At 35.9% G+C, this 16,231-nt stretch overlaps 1 protein-coding gene across 4 annotated transcripts in view; it reads right to left on the bottom strand.

Annotated features, from left to right (window-relative positions):
* Positions 1 to 4,705: 4,705 nt before the first annotated feature.
* LOC119068101 (serine/threonine-protein kinase minibrain) overlaps positions 4,706 to 16,231 on the bottom strand; it is a 60,090-nt gene continuing 48,564 nt past the window's right edge. For all 4 annotated transcript variants that reach the window (XM_037171728.1, XM_037171806.1, XM_037171569.1 and 1 more), the window contains 4 exons: positions 14,194 to 14,367; positions 14,008 to 14,120; positions 13,354 to 13,933; positions 4,706 to 6,214 (listed from right to left, as the gene is read on the bottom strand). In XM_037171728.1, the coding sequence (XP_037027623.1) occupies positions 5,577 to 6,214; positions 13,354 to 13,933; positions 14,008 to 14,120; positions 14,194 to 14,367 (1,505 nt within the window). In that variant the 3' untranslated portion in view covers positions 4,706 to 5,576. The remainder of the gene's footprint in view (positions 6,215 to 13,353; positions 13,934 to 14,007; positions 14,121 to 14,193; positions 14,368 to 16,231) is intronic.

Here is a 16,231-nt window from a genome sequence, read left to right as displayed (position 1 = left end):
GGGTTATATGTAAAATACACATAGGGCCCTAGTAGCGGCCTTAGTCCGAGGACCCAAATTTAATTTTTTTTTCAACAACATTCTATTCGGCCTTTGATTACCTTCCAAATGAAACAAAAATTACGAAAAACGGATGAAATTTGCTCGAGTTATATGTAAAATACACATAGGGCCCTAGTAACGGCCTTAGTCCAAGGATCCAAATTTAATTTTTTTTTTCAACAACATTCTATTCGGTGTTCGATTATCTTTCAAATGAAACAAAAATTACGAAAAACGGATCAAATTTACTCGAGTTGTATTTAAAATACGCATAGGGCCCTAGTAGCGGCCTTAGTCCGAGGACCCAAATTTAATTTTTTTTTCAACAACATTCTATTTGGTGTTCGATTATCTTTCAAATGAAACAAAAATTACGAAAAACGGATGAAATTTACTCGAGTTGTATGTAAAATACGCATAGGGCCCTAGTAGCGGCCTTAGTCCGAGGACCCAAATTTAATTTTTTGTTCAACAACTTTCTATTCGGCGTTCGATTACCTTCCAAATGAAACAAAAATTACGAAAAACGGATTAAATTTACTTGAGTTCTATGTAAAATACACATAGGGCCCTTTAAAAAACTTTTTTTCCTGGATTGGTATTGACAATACCTATCATTTGCCGTGTCATTTACATTTCCATCGTTTATTTTGCCATAAATATCACCAAAAAGACCTTAAATCACTTAGGTGGCCCTAACTCACGAAGGGCCGACCCGAATATGCCCATCTTCGAACTTAGCCTCACTATTTTGACTATCTTTCTGGGAAATTTTTTTTTTGAAATCGGATTTGATTTACTCAAGATATCGACGTGACAGACAGACGGACAGACGGACAGACGGCCCAAATTTTTATTGCGGATTCGTCATCTATGAACATAGGCAAACACTTTGCCCTTACCGTCTGCTTCGAATTCCATCAATTACACACGGCATCGTAATCCTATAAGCCCCTTCGTACTTCGTACGGAGCTAACAATGACGGTATACTGTCCACATATTTCGTAATTGACTGGACGTAAATTGATTTTGGTCAAAGCGTTGTTGCTAAAATACACCTGGAGCGAGACAGGAAAACATTTTGTTTGTTAATTTAGTTGCAATATCAATTTAAAAGGCGTTTCAAGACCAATTAAGCCAATACCGGGTGTGCATATTCACTGCAGGAACATTTTTTTTACGAATTTTAAAATAAAACCGAAACAAAGGTAAACCAATTTCGGTTTTAATAATCCGATGAATTTGCTATAAAAAAATCAACTCATTTAACTCAATGAACAATGTAATTCACTGCCGATGCATGAAACGTCGACGCTCCATTGAAAGCTTTTTTATTCAATCATCAACATTAATAATAACAACGACTCGTTTCCATTTGCGTAAGCTTTTAATTTCATTTCGTATAAGCGTAGGAATGTGAAAAATACAAAATGTAGGTATGTATATGATTATCATAAACACGCCTGATGCTTAAATGTCTTTCTGTTCGATAGCCATCAGCTTTATCTTCAGTGGTACCACACAAGACCTGCGACTCCGACTCCGACTTCACAATACCCAGCGAGCGATGTATTCCATTCGCTGTGCCTCCTAGATTACGATAGGCCAACCAGGTATGTGGAAAATGGACAAACACACAAAGAACTGACCCTCAGCTGGCGTACATTTCGACTAACTACGACACTTTTGTTTAGATTGTTGTTTCAATTTCCGATCTCCGTGGGAGAATCACCATCCATCAAGTTTAGTGTCAAGTGGCGAGCTTCCGATCTCTCTGAGAGATTCACCTTTCGCATATGATGGTTATCTTATGCATGTTTTGAGAACGGTACATGTTAATTATCTTTGCTTAAGATCTCCTTGCGAGATTCAACTTTCTTGAATAGTCAGGTTTAGCTGTTATATCGCATGTACCGTAAACCGCCAACAAATACAAACCGTATTTGCGTCAACTGGAGTCAGAGCTTTCTCCAAACCGTACCACACAAGACTTCTTAAAATCAGAAGAAAGAAAGATAAGAAACATAAGATAAAATCGAAGAGCTCATCAAAAAAGTTAGTTTTAATAACATAGAAAGAGAGAGAGATGAGATCCTGAAACTATACATATCTGTGAGAGTGTAAGCTGTTAGGGTCGAATCAAGGCGAATGTACGCTGATGCACAATTATATCCAATGATATCCACTACGTATCGTAGTCTAGTTCCAAAGTTCAGGCATACTTCCCAAATAAGAAGTTAAATCGTTATATCACAGCTCTCGCTTCTTTGATGTGACTTATTTTTATGCTCATGTATCAAACCATACGAAATAATAACGGTAATAATCAGAGCTCTCAACACTGACGAGTCCTCGAGTGTGCAGTTTCCACAAAAAATTCAAGAGTGAACTAATGAGTTTTGAGCTCAGCGGGACGACGTACTTTATCTCTAAAGGAAAACTTGACTGGTCGAATTTGTTTTAGTAATCGAAAAGCGTGTGTACTGTTTATACGAAATATTTAGTTTCATTTTACAACTCAAGCTGTTCTTCAAGTGGTATTTTATTGATCTGAAGTATGAACCATAAATGCAATTTAGTTTGAACCAAAGGGCAAAATGAGACGTAAAGAACTACTCGCTTAGTGAGCATTTCTATTTTTATTTTTGCTCCGAAACGAGCACTGAAACAAAATGAAAGTATAAATCAGGTATGGAAATAGCGATTTCGCTTGTGACACGAACTTATTTTTCATTTAAATTTCACCAAATCTATCGAGTTCAACAAATGCATTTAACTTAAATTTAAAATCAGTTCATTCGAATAAACGATTGTGATTATTCTTAACATCACTATGGTTATCCTTAATGACGATAGAAATTCGAACATCACAGGTGAACACCATAGAAATATTGTGGAAACAAAATGTCCGTCGTGATAGAAAAATTGTGTTTTTAATTAATTTCACCAAAACAAAACCTAATTTCGAAGAAGTGAGACCAAATTTTCATTATAAATAGCGATAAATTGTGTAATGATTGGTTTAAACATAGCTGCTTGTGCGTAACTGTTGTTACATTAACAGAAAGGAAATTTTGTTTTGCCTTGCAGAAGTAAATTAAATGTGAAAAATCATTGTCGAAATCACATAATTCACTAAATGTGAAGCCACAGTTGTGTTTTCATGCCTTGGTCAGGCAGATTTATGTACCTAAGAGATCGCCCATTTTTCTTCATTTTTTTGTAGTGTATCAGAACTGAACGCTCGGAGTCTCTCAAAATAATGAGAAAACCGCATATTTTCATCGTTTGCACCCGTTTGCTTTGTCTAGACAGTGCGTTGTTTGCACTCTGCGAGTTAGATCTATATCCAAAATCCGGAAATTCTGACCCATAGCAGTAGTTTTTCCCATAGCTTGATTTTCACTTACTAAAAAAGTGCTCAGTGTGAGACACAAAATTGTTTTTTTTTTTCAAATTTCGCTTTGTTTGCTTGACAGTTCGCTCTCTTACGGCTCTCATACAAAGTACTTTTGCTTGAGTGGAAACCAAACTTAAGGTTTGTCTTCCACTTACCAAAATCCGTTTAGAACGTTCTTTAACTTTTTCATTCTAACAAAAAATTGCCAACTTTGGGCTTCGAAAACAGAGCTCCTGTGAGTTTTTTCAACTCGTTTTCAACAATCTTCTCTGCAATGGATTCTCTATGAGATTACCTGTTCAGACATACCTCACACGACGTATTATGTCATGATTTGTCGATTTTATTTGCAAATAAAGTTGAAATTTTTTGTCGAAAAGTCTTAGTCGGGAACACTGACAGAGTTACTCTGCTCGAGTGAAGGCGAAGGTCAACAACGTTCTTATGGTATTTCATAGCTTGACTCCTCAGCTATTAACTACAGTTAGCAGCAATGTCTTCTGTTCCCAACTGCCCGAGATATCTGTCAACATTGTGTGCAATTTCATGCTACTAACCCAAAAATCAAAAATGAGCCTAGAGGCAAGGGAAAAATGAATTTGTAATTATTTTTTTTGCTGCTTCGGATTCCTTGGTCAACTCTGAGTACAGCCTGGGGCCAGGCCTTTTAAAATAAAAACAAAATGAAAATACGACCCACCCTACCGTAATAATGACCACGAATGTGGTAGATTTAAATAAAAATTAGTTTTTCATGTGTCGGGGCCGAAAATGAGGGAGTTTTGAGATTTTTCTATGGTTTTCGACCCCTTACATGAAATTTTTTTTTGTGTATCTGTTTTGGACGATTGATTTTAGACACTTTCGCATGTACAACTCGCGAAATTGCCAAAAAACAATCGTCCAAAACAGATACACAAATAACTATTGGTTGTAGTTGTTTGACCGGCTCTGAGAAACGACTACAATGCGGTCGTACATTTTTCGAAAAGGATTCTGATGAAAAGATATCAAAAATGAAATAAAAGGCTACAACTTTAGCTAAGTACCGGTGCCTCTTAAACCCACCATGGTTTTGACTGTCGGGTTTCAAAAAGGTAATTGGGACCTGGTTTCAGTTTCATCTGGCTTTGGGTTTTCGGGTTTCGAACATTTAATTTGGTCTGGGTTCGCATCGGGTTTCCAAAAACCTCGACGCGCCAATCTCATCTTAGAATTGATTCACGGGAATTCGATGAATAAATAAATCGAACTACATGATCATTTATATATTTACGATTTTATTATACTTTTTTTGTTTGTTTTTTAAATCATTGTTGTCAATTAAAAATATTTTGAATTCATTTACAAATGTTCCTAAGCGATGTTTTTCATAATTTTTTGTTTTTTAGTTTTCTTCTTTTGTTTTAAATAATGAAAACATTTTCATAATGGGTTATACCATTCACGGTTGGTTTATTTATTTATTTAATTTTCATAAATAAAATTAGAAAAACAAAGAAAGAAAAATTAGAGACCATATTGTGTATGCCGTTATTTTATTAGAGCTTTTTTTTGCGACAATGTTTTGTTTTTCGCTGAACATTTTTTCATTTCTTTTAATTTAATTTAATTTCAATGTTGTTGTTGGTTTTGTATTACAAGTTTTATTTTACACAGGCATTTTCTTTTCACTAATTTTACTTATATTTTATCGTAAGAAACTCAATATTCATCGTAAGTGTGTTGTGTGTTGTTTAACTTATTGAATTATGTAGAACTTACTGTTTTCGTATAATTATTTTTTAAGTTAAAAATAGATCTTAATCGTCGATTTTATTTTATTAAAATTATTTTTTTAAGTGTTCTTACAAATCTTCATGATTTTTTTTTCTCTTCATTTAATTTATAGTTTTAGCCACTAAAGTTTTATATTAAAAATTGTTCTTTTTTTGCTTTTTATTTTTAATCTTTTTTATTTTTATTTTTTTTAGAAAAAGCTGCTTTTAGTTATGCTCAATGACCCCATCATCATTTCGTTACGATAGTGAACAAAAATTAAACGAAAAACCAACAAAACAAAAACAAACGACAAAGTACACACTCAATCAATTATTAGAAATCAATCGTCTTTAAAACACCGATTTATTGCACTCAATGTATGACCACCGGACTCTGTTGAACGCACATCATCGGCGATTCGTCACGATCGTTACCGGATGACACATTTGTACGTGCATTGATTTTCGAATTCGATACCATTTGAATGGAAGTGGGTTCAGTCATTGGAAACGATGGATAGCCGACTAATGAATTGCTAGCACCGCCACCACCACCCGTGCCAGATAAATTCAATGGATAGCCACTGTTCACATTTCCACCGCCACTCATTTGGCCACTCAATTCAATCGGCAATGATGCTGGTGCATAGGTACCGCTCAGATAGTTTGGTCGGTGGCCGGTAGCATTTTGCATTTGTATTAGCGATGATGATGCGGGAAAGCGGCCACGATGTACGTGTCCGCCGTATCGAACGTTTGTGGAACTCAGTGCTGGTGGGTCACAGTCCATGGCAAGAGGAAAATTACAACTTTGATTTATGCTACTTTGAGATCCGGATAGCGCTAATATATTCGATGATGGTTGATTTGATGTTGATAGTTGTTGATGTTGTAGCAGAAGTTGTTGAGAAGGATGTGACATATGTGGATTTTGTTCGGGGAATAGTTTCATAATTTGGTCGATGCGCGTCGAACGTTGTTGTTGTTGTTGTTGTTGTTGGACTGACATACCTTAAAAGAAAATGGTAGAAGGAAAAGCATTTAATTAGCTCAATTTATCTCGTCAATCGATCTGGGGTAATAACAATCATATGCATTATATGCTGAACCAACTAATCCACTATTTGTGAAAAAAAAACATGAAAAACACAAGACGATAGATTTCATGATAAATGGAATTGAATAGAAAATACGGATACCACTATGACCGGCTGTCTGAGTTGGGAATGATAAGCATCAGTAGCGAGTATGGAGTGTGTGGTAGCAATTTACCCGAATGGCTAAACCAAGCTACAATGTTGATAGTTTTGTTAACAACCCATACAAATGTTCTAAACAAATGCAGTGCATAAAGCAGCTTCTTGATAACACACATAAGCGTTTTATCGGTACGTACGTTGAACACAGAATGAATAACGGTCCATGATATATGGTTCAGACATCAATATTGAGACTGCAAAATGGAATTAATAAATTTCGAAAGACATTCAGTTGGGATACCCACCGACTCAGCGGTTATGAAACATTGAAAAGAACGGAACAACAGTGTCAGTCATCATCGAAAAGATATAACTGCGCGGATACACGTCGATATTATCGTATGTTACAGATAAATAGACTCAGTGCTGAGCTGATAACGATCAATTCCCAGACCAAATGTCGGAAAAGCTAGAAACTCTTAGCTTTAACGTTATTGCCGGGTAGTGTTCGTATGAACCATAGCATCACGAATCTAGATATATTACATACTGAGTCAGGTAAGGTATCGTCTCTGATTCTTCTACTTTCATTCCGCTCATGACTGGCGGCTTGTGAATCCGTGTGCACTATTATGTTTTTAACTATTAGAAATATAATGATTACTTAGTCTAACTACCATTGCGCCACTATAGTCTCCGGACATTTACCATTAGTGGAACACCTAATGATCTTTCATTCAAAAAAAGTTTATCAATGAAAGATGAAAGAACAATAGGTGTCCGACTAGTGATACATGTCCAGAGGCTGGTGTTTCCACAACATTTTCGTGTTACAATTGAATTTCCTTTTACCAAACTTAAAACAAGGCAAAATTGACCACTAATGATGAAATGATTGATGCGTCATGCAATTATATTTCGATGATTGATTCATGCATTGGTCACTGATTTAGTTGAAAGTTTAAAGTGAGTTCTTAGATTTAACCAACAAATAGAGTGTACGGTTGGAAGAGTTCAAAACAATTTGAGATGCATGCTGATTCTAATTTAATTTGTGTTTTTCATCTAACATACCCTGATGAACATAACACTCATTAAGTGAAACGACGATAAAAATGTCTTGAATTCACTCAGAACAATACTCTCTCTAGCAAACAAACTACTTTTATAAAGGTGGTGATAGTTTCAAGTAGCCTTCGGAATTTGAATGTAAATTACAGCGTAGAGCGTAGTCAGTCAAAATGTAAAATAGTGTTTTTAGAATACAAAGAAATATAATGTGAATTTGACACAGAGAGCTGAGAGTTTGTTTGCTAGAGAGAGTATTGCTCAGAGTCTTCTTACGTAGGTTTTACAATACCGATCTTGAGAATGACATGATTTTGCTGTAGAAAGGACAAAATTATTGCCAGCAATCCACTTTCGGAATGCGATTCGCGTTTCACAAGGCAACTATTTTCAAGATTTACCACAAATAAATTTGGTGTATTCTGGTAAACTTCGGTAAATATTTTGGCAAGTTCTTCTAAATAAAACCGAAAGAAGCTCTCGTTAATACGAACAAACACTTGAACCAGTCCCTCAATATTTCTGTAATTAACTTGCAACCATATTTTCATGTTTTAGCCAGATGTGTGGGTTTTAATGAGTACACACTGACAAAGAAACGCTTTCAATAGTGGAAGAAGCGCCATGAATCATTACCGAAGACTATTTTCTTCGGAAGAGCCGAACAAACAGGACATATTCACGTGACATATTTTTGAAATTGTTACCGGAGTGAAAAATTGATGTGTCGAATATGGCAAAGGGTACACACATACAAAGATAATACATGAAGGTTGACTCGGGCTGACTTGAAAGGGCATAGAAGAAAGGCTTGAATTTGATTTAACGGTAAGCCGCTTCCCGTACTTTGATTATTGCATGCATTGAAATTGATGTTTTGCCATTTCACGCTGTCAATAAACGTTGCTATTTTTCGAGAGTTAAACACACAAAATGAAATTAATTTCGAAAATCTTTCATTTACATAATATGCTAGCACCGAGGTGTTAGGTGTAACCCTTTGTGACTTAAAACATATATATAACAGTTGCAATTTAACCTAATGGGGTTGAATGCCGTAATAATTCAATCCATTATTACCGTATGGATTTTGTGGCATTGCCAATTATCGTTAATTGTAGTGTGGACTTATGGGTAGTCTATAATAAGCGTACAACGATATTACTTCGTTAACATGCATGATTGATTGTATGTGTGTGGGATAATATGTTGATTTTGAGTTTTCGTAACAACGGATCGGGATGTTATTCTGATTTGAAATTCGACACATTTACCGCCCGCTCTTGGTTTAATATAAAGGGCTGACTTTTGGTCAAATCTCTTTTTGTTTGTTTCGAGCAGACGTAGATCGTTCGTTGTAGGTCTCAGGTGTGAAACTTTATTATGTTGCTGCTCAGCACATTTTTCATTTTTGTACCATCATTGTTCTCAGATGTCGGTCAAACTGTACGACCCGTTGTTTAATTTTCGAAATTTATGACTTCTGTTAAAACACTTCAATTGACATTTCTGTTGTCTTGTGATCAATCGCATTTTGTGAATAAGCAAAAATAGATAGAGAGGAATGAAAAGGCATTTTGGTGTGAATTTTTGAAGCTTAGCATTGCTCTTCCGTTACAGATTATTTTTATCGCGATACTCAGTCCACACATTATTCATTTACCACGAAGTTGTTTTTTATATCACAAATTCCTTTACTCAAAAACGTGAGGTAAAGTTAACTTTACTTCACGGTGCCGAAACTTTACCTCAAGTTTCTGAGTAAAATACCTTACTTTGCAATGGAATAATTGGTGGATTACGCCTCGATCGGTAAATTTCACACAATAAGTACCATTACCAGTATTTGTTCCATTGGTAAGTAATGTTTTGATCGAAGGCAATCAATTTTGCAAAACATCAAAATGTGCCTAATTGTGGTATTACTTGGTATCTGAATGGTATTTTATGAAAATTTCTGTGTTGAAGTGTTATACCTGTGTTGATTAGGTGAAGAGTTAAAATGTAAAAGCCAGACCGATGCGGAAAGTGTAAATATGTTTTGACGGAGATGTATATAACCGATAGTCGATCACATTGTTTGTCGTGTACAATTACGGTACGCTTTTGAATGAAAACAAACAAACAAAAAAAAAGTATTGCAGTCAAATACAAAGCAAGCAAAATGCAGGATAAAAAAGTGTAACGTCTTTAGGCTAACATAGTTTCCGTTCCGAACGTTCGTGTACAAATATTTCTACGGAATCAATAAATTTATCGTGAAAGAGGAGTGCTGCACAGTAAAAGAATTAAGTAATTACATGGGACATGGAGAATTTTATATATTTCTTCACATTCAGCAAATTCGTTTCTATTTCACTTCAAAATAACTAACGATACACGAGAAACATTTTTTTTTCTGTCTTTTATGCTCTTGGCGGCAATATAAAAGCGATGGCTAGTCCAAATCGAGGATTCATTCAAAGTAATGATGTAACCTGTATTCAGTTGTGGTAATTTATATAGAAACGATGCGGTATGTGTTCGGTTTGCATGGCAATCGTTTTCATAGCAACAGTTTCCGTAGCAACCATTTCTGCAAAAGTAATTTCCATGAGAGGAGTCGCAAGTAATGCTGAAATGGGTAAATTCACTGTCTCTAGCATTAACATAAAAAAACATTTGGAGGCTGATGGTACAGTCAATGTCAGTTACATTTAGACCAGAGTTTGCTTCAGCTGTTTTACACCTGGTCCACTCAAACAAACAAAACTGCCACGCGCGTGTTAGTGGTAAAACTGCATAAAGACGGACGAGCAATTTTGTATGTATCATACCTAAACTTCACTGACATCGACTGTATTAGAATAGGTTTTGCATCACTTTCGTGCATGCGGGAAAAAGTGTACACGCATAAATGTGACAGAATTTGGCGGCTTCTTGACGTGTAACATACGTGTGTTAATGCTAGAAGCAGTGCTATGGCAAAACCCTTCCTATGGAACTACAATTATGCAGCAACAGACGAGAATGTTTTGGAAAATTTTAGGTTATTAGAGGGTGTAAATTGGAACTTAGATTTTATCGACACCATTGGCTTAAAAATTTTACCCTCCTTTGTCAGTTGGGCAAGCTTAACCAGTCAAATTAAATCTATTTCAATGCAAATTTCAAAGAAATATTTGTAGGAAAGTACCAAACGTATTAACCGCATCATATTTTTGCACTGCACAAACTTTGAAACGAAGCGTGCCTCCAAAGAAGACAGCTGTAGCGCTTCCTTCAGAATTTATATTAGCTGAAACGATTCTCATACAAATCTATGACATATTTCTGAACGGATTCAAAAGTGTAACTGCGGCTCATGTCACTTCAGTTCAGAGTGGCAGAGCTGGATCAGAACTGATGTACTGACTCTCAAGATATTTCTAAAACATTCGAATAGAAGCATTATTCTTTCTACTGCTTTGCATTGTCATTTTAGAGCGACAATGCGTAAGTAGCTGTCCTGAGTCAGGACTGTCCAACTGTCTTGATTGATTTTATAGTTCCACAAAGCATAAATGCTTGTAAATACAAGTCGAAAGGACAAATATAGAGTTAATCAACTGAGTTTCTGATACTTATTTTGTGTCTGTTTGCTTCAGTTGCTCTAAAACCTGGTTCACTCATCCAAATACACTTTATACACTTGTTCATAGTAACATGTACTTATGAACACTCATTAGCAGTATGATTGAATGAGTGAACCAGCTGTTAAAGCAGACTTCAAAACATATTAGTTTGACATTATCTTTTGAATAAAATTCATTCATTTCGTTACTGAACGGATCTCATTGTACGACTGTCGATTTCGTCCCAATAACTGGTCAAAGGAAACGACTTTGCCGATTGAATTTATAAATCGAAATCTTTACGAATAATTCCGAAGAATTATATACACACTTGTCGAACCGGTAGCACTCCTCTTAAATTAAAAGTTTAAAAATTAAAAAACAAAAATTACCTATTTTCACTTAAATTCACTTAAATTTGTATTTATGTTCAATTAAAGTAGCTTAATTTAGTAGTTGTATTGTTGATTCTGTGTGGTTGATATATCCCGAGGCACTACGAGTCATCGTCGATCGTCTGAGCGGTTACAATAAAAATAAAAAAGAAGAGAATGGAGGGGGTGCATATTTTGGTTGGATGTTATTTTTTAGTCTCAATTAAATCAACATACAGCGGGAGTTTTTGAGAAAATGAAAATGGTGTGTGTGTCTATGTGGTTATGTTAAGTGTTAGCATTTAAAAAGAATGAATAAAAACCAAAAAATTAATGAATTATGTGAGCAATGGCAGTCCAGACATTTTAAGTTTCATGTCTAAAAGATCGATGACGGTCATACTTGATCGATTCAATTTTATATTGGTGCTTGGGTACTTGATGATACTAACATTTAACTAAAGTTTCTTCAAACGGAGCGCACGCTATAATTTCTTACAGTAAAGGGCAATCGAATTTCAGTCTAAAGCTTCAGCTGATTATCACCTGACTTACTCACGAACACAAGTGGCTATGCATGTCTAGTAAACATTGTTTATACGGCTGTACCACTACTACTCGCATGCGTGTACCGCTAAATCCGTATAAACACACACAACCAGTTTTGTTTGTATGAGTGAACCAGGTAGAAGTCAGCTGAAAATAAGACTGAAATTTGATTGAAGGATTATTTTGAAGATCGACTTTGTACAATTTGGCCGATTTTAGTGGGTATTGGTTTTGAGTTCATACCTTGAACTGCAAGCGCAGAAACCACTTTCCATTTATTTTCAACGCCTACGGTCAAAGACACTTAAATGAGTCCAATTTTTCGAAGTTGATCTTCAAAAGAATAACTCTTTGCATTGGTACAGCAGGAGGAGCAAGTTGCAAATTTCAACGCAGATGATAAGCAATTTAGCAAACTTTAAGACATGACAATAAATGAACAGGTCGACTCTTCTTCGGGTCCACCGTCTTCAAAAAAAATCTCCAAAGTCTTTAATACATGGAGACATATGAACAGGCAATGTGAATCCAGTGCTGTTCATTACAATCCACATGTGATAACAGTACTACTATCAGTGACTATTTTTGTGAAGACTAATTTCCACGTTTTCTTAGATTTTTTTGCACATTTTCCCATATTTTTCCAAGAAATATTTTTGTAAAAATTCGAAAATTTTTTGGAAATTTGTATCCCAAAATTAGTCCCTGATATACACTTATGTGTGTATGTCTTGTTCTCATGCGGTAATGCAAGTAAATAGAGAAAGTCTACCAGAATCATTAAAAGGAATATTTATGAACGTATCACATTCACTTGCGGAAGTTCATTGGTTGCTCGTCAGAGAGTAACGACCACAAAAAAAAAATCCATCTGAAACCGCGAGCCCGACACAAAATTTAGCTTTCAAAAATGAAAAATCTAGATTTTACGAGACAATATGAATAACGAGTATTTTAATGTCAGGTGACCCGTTCACCACTAGCACAAATTATGGTAACATTGTTTACATCTTGTCTACGTCACCAACAAAAACCACCGAAATTGTCGGGGAATGACCACAGCATATTGAATTTATGAACGATTAAAATACAGTGTAACATAATATGGGAATAAATTTGCCTACCCTGCGACGCAGAATTACAGAATTTTTTGAATTAATTTTCATTAAAAAACTTGAAAGGTATGCACTGCCATTTTTGTGTTAGTTTACGTAACGAATGCCAATTTAAAGAATGATCTAAGGAAAACCAAAATCAAAGTAAAAATTTCGAAAAAAAAACAAATTTCAGACAAAAACAAAAATCGAAAAAAATATTTCAACAGAAATTTGATTCAATCAAAGGAACAAATAAAACAAATTCTTTACCATGACTTTGCTGGTCTTGTTGCGAACTGACTGACGGACTGGTACTCACTGAATTAGCTAAATTAATTGTAGTGTTCGTACTCTCATCCGCAGTTCGTTTGAAGAAGTTGTGTTGCAAGGCATAATACGGTGTGGTTCTAGTTTTCGGATCATAATCCAACATCCGAAGAATTAAGTCCTTGAATTTCAAATAGTCCGATACTGAATGGCCTGGTTCACCAGCTCGCCGTCCGCCCGGTCCTCCCGTTTCTACTCCGAGAATGTCGTGCAATTTCCGCGAACCAGACGGCTTATATTTACGGCCGTTATGACTTCGTTTCGCCACATAAACACCGTCCTGTTTGTCGAAGAATTTTCGGCATTTCGGCGCCGCATCGAGAATATGCTTCGGTGGCACGCCCAATACTTCCACAATTTTTTGCATTTGATCGGATTCATTACAGCCAGAAAACAGTGGTTCACCCGTGTGCATTTCTACTAATATACAGCCCAGCGACCACATATCTATCGACAAATCGTATGCGACGCCGAGTAACACTTCCGGTGATCGATAAAATCGAGATTGAATATATTGATATATCTGATTTTGGGAAAGGGAGATACGATCGATTAAGTCTGTGAAGAAAATTTGAATCTGTAACACAAAAAACTTACCCTCTGTCCCAATTGGCACGAACTACCAAAATCAACAATTTTTATTGCTGACCGTTTCGGATTGCATAAAAGAATGTTCTCCGGTTTCAAATCACAGTGAATTATATTTAGTTCTGAAATTGGAAATTTGGATTTTTAGATAATTCCATGTCGAACATGCCGAACAGCATCATCATCTTCAATTACCTGGTGTATTTAAAAATAAAAGAGCAGTACAAAGTTGTTGAGCGAATTTTCGCGTTAAATTTAACGAAACCCCTCGGAAGTTTGTGTTACGCAGGAGATCATATAAGTTATAAGACAGCAGTTCAAATACCAAACACAAATGATTGCGCCACATAAAATGCCGCTTTAGTTTGACTGAAAAGAAATGAGGGAAAGCGATATTATCAAATTTATCTTTTTGCTATAAAGCCAAAAAGCCTTAAATTCATGAGGTGAAAAGATACAACTAAGCTAATTGTTCGGGCCGACCATTTCCATTCATATCAAAATTCTGGCATTCGGGGCCATTTTCCTAGTGACTACGCTTTTCGAAGCAGAAACGCCTGTTGAAAGTTTCATACATTTTACAAAAAAAAATCAAACAAAACTACACACCCAGAAAGAGCATCAAGTACGGTTTTTGAGGAAACATTTTCCAATTATAGAATTTTCACGAATTTTACTACATTAAAAAAAAAAAACATTTTTTGGGAAGATTAAGGAAAATCTGGAAAACTCTAGGAAAATTTGGAGAAATGTTTTCCTATAGATCCATTAAGAACACCCTTAGGGGTCATTCACAAATTACGCACGTTAAAAATTACGAGCTTAGGACCCACTGCTCCTTAGAAAGAAAATTTCTAAAATGGATGAAGCGTACGTATTTGTAAGACCACTTTTTCCCTGAAAAATGTGCGTAATTTGTGTCCTCAAAAAATTTAGTCACTTCGTCCTGATAGACTGTACTGAAGTTAAAGAAAATTGGGTAATTGTAGATCCCTTCGGTCGGCGCAAACTATAACATCTTATTGTGTCACACCGTAATGAATCTGTTAGCAACAGCTGGGTGAATTGCATTCTGTTTCATTACTGAAAATGAGCTAAATGAACAAAAATGAAAATGTTGGTGGCGTTAAGTTTGCACACGAAGGCCGAATAGTCGTGTCATAATTACAAAAACTAGTCGACTCCCGTGGCGCTACGCGCCACATCGCCGCCTAGCAAGCTACCCCGAAAAACACCTAATCCCGTCAAACACCTAATCCCGTCAAACACCTAATCCCGTCAAACACCTAATCCCGTCAAACACCTAATCCCGTCAAACACCTAATCCCGTCAAACACCTAATCCCGTCAAACACCTAATCCCGTCAAACACCTAATCCCGTCAAACACCTAATCCCGTCAAACACCTAATCCCGTCAAACACCTAATCCCGTCAAACACCTAATCCCGTCAAACACCTAATCCCGTCAAACACCTAATCCCGTCAAACACCTAATCCCGTCAAACACCTAACCCCTTATGTCGTCAAATACTTCATAGTTTCTGCATTTTCATGTTGTTTATCTCAGTTTTTAGTTGTTTTTATCTCCATTTGAAATCTCCATTTTTAAATTTTTAATCTCTGATGTTATCTTCTTTTCTGAAATTGTTATCTCAACTTTTTAATATGTTTTATCTCCATTCCATACATTTATTATTTCCATATCTAGTTATAATATCTCCAGAACCAATTTTTTACCTTTCTATGACAAACCAACAATAATACAATTTATTAAAGGGTGAATTCAGTTGCCGTCTATAATTTGGTTCTGTAAATTGAAATTTTTTATAACAAAAATTACACAGACTAATTATTAGACGTTGCGAAAGAAAAAAAAATAACTCCTAAGTTACCGACACCGTTCCGGCGCCCGGCTCGCATTGCGGCCCTCCGCTTCGCTCCGGGGCAATGGGCCGGATCGCTCGGCGTGTTAAACCGCTTTTTATGTACAAAGAAAATTGGTAATCATTTCGTAAAAAGATGAATTCTGTAGGGACGAACAAAACTCCGTTACGTTACATTTCATAAAATGATGAGCTCCCTAGGAACCAACAAAACGCCTTTACGGCGAGAAGAAAGTTAGGAATTAAGTTGAGTTGAGATCTCAACTGAAGATCAGTAAATTTTGGAATTGAATTAAGATTGAGACCTAATCTCGTCAAAGATTTAATTCCGTGAAACACTCAATCGCGTC

The sequence above is a fragment of the Bradysia coprophila genome, chromosome II (assembly GCF_014529535.1).
Source record: "Bradysia coprophila strain Holo2 chromosome II, BU_Bcop_v1, whole genome shotgun sequence".
NCBI classification, from domain to species: domain Eukaryota; kingdom Metazoa; phylum Arthropoda; class Insecta; order Diptera; family Sciaridae; genus Bradysia; species Bradysia coprophila.
The sequence above is the reverse complement of the archived record's forward strand: the minus strand, read 5'-3'. Positions and strand labels throughout refer to the sequence as shown.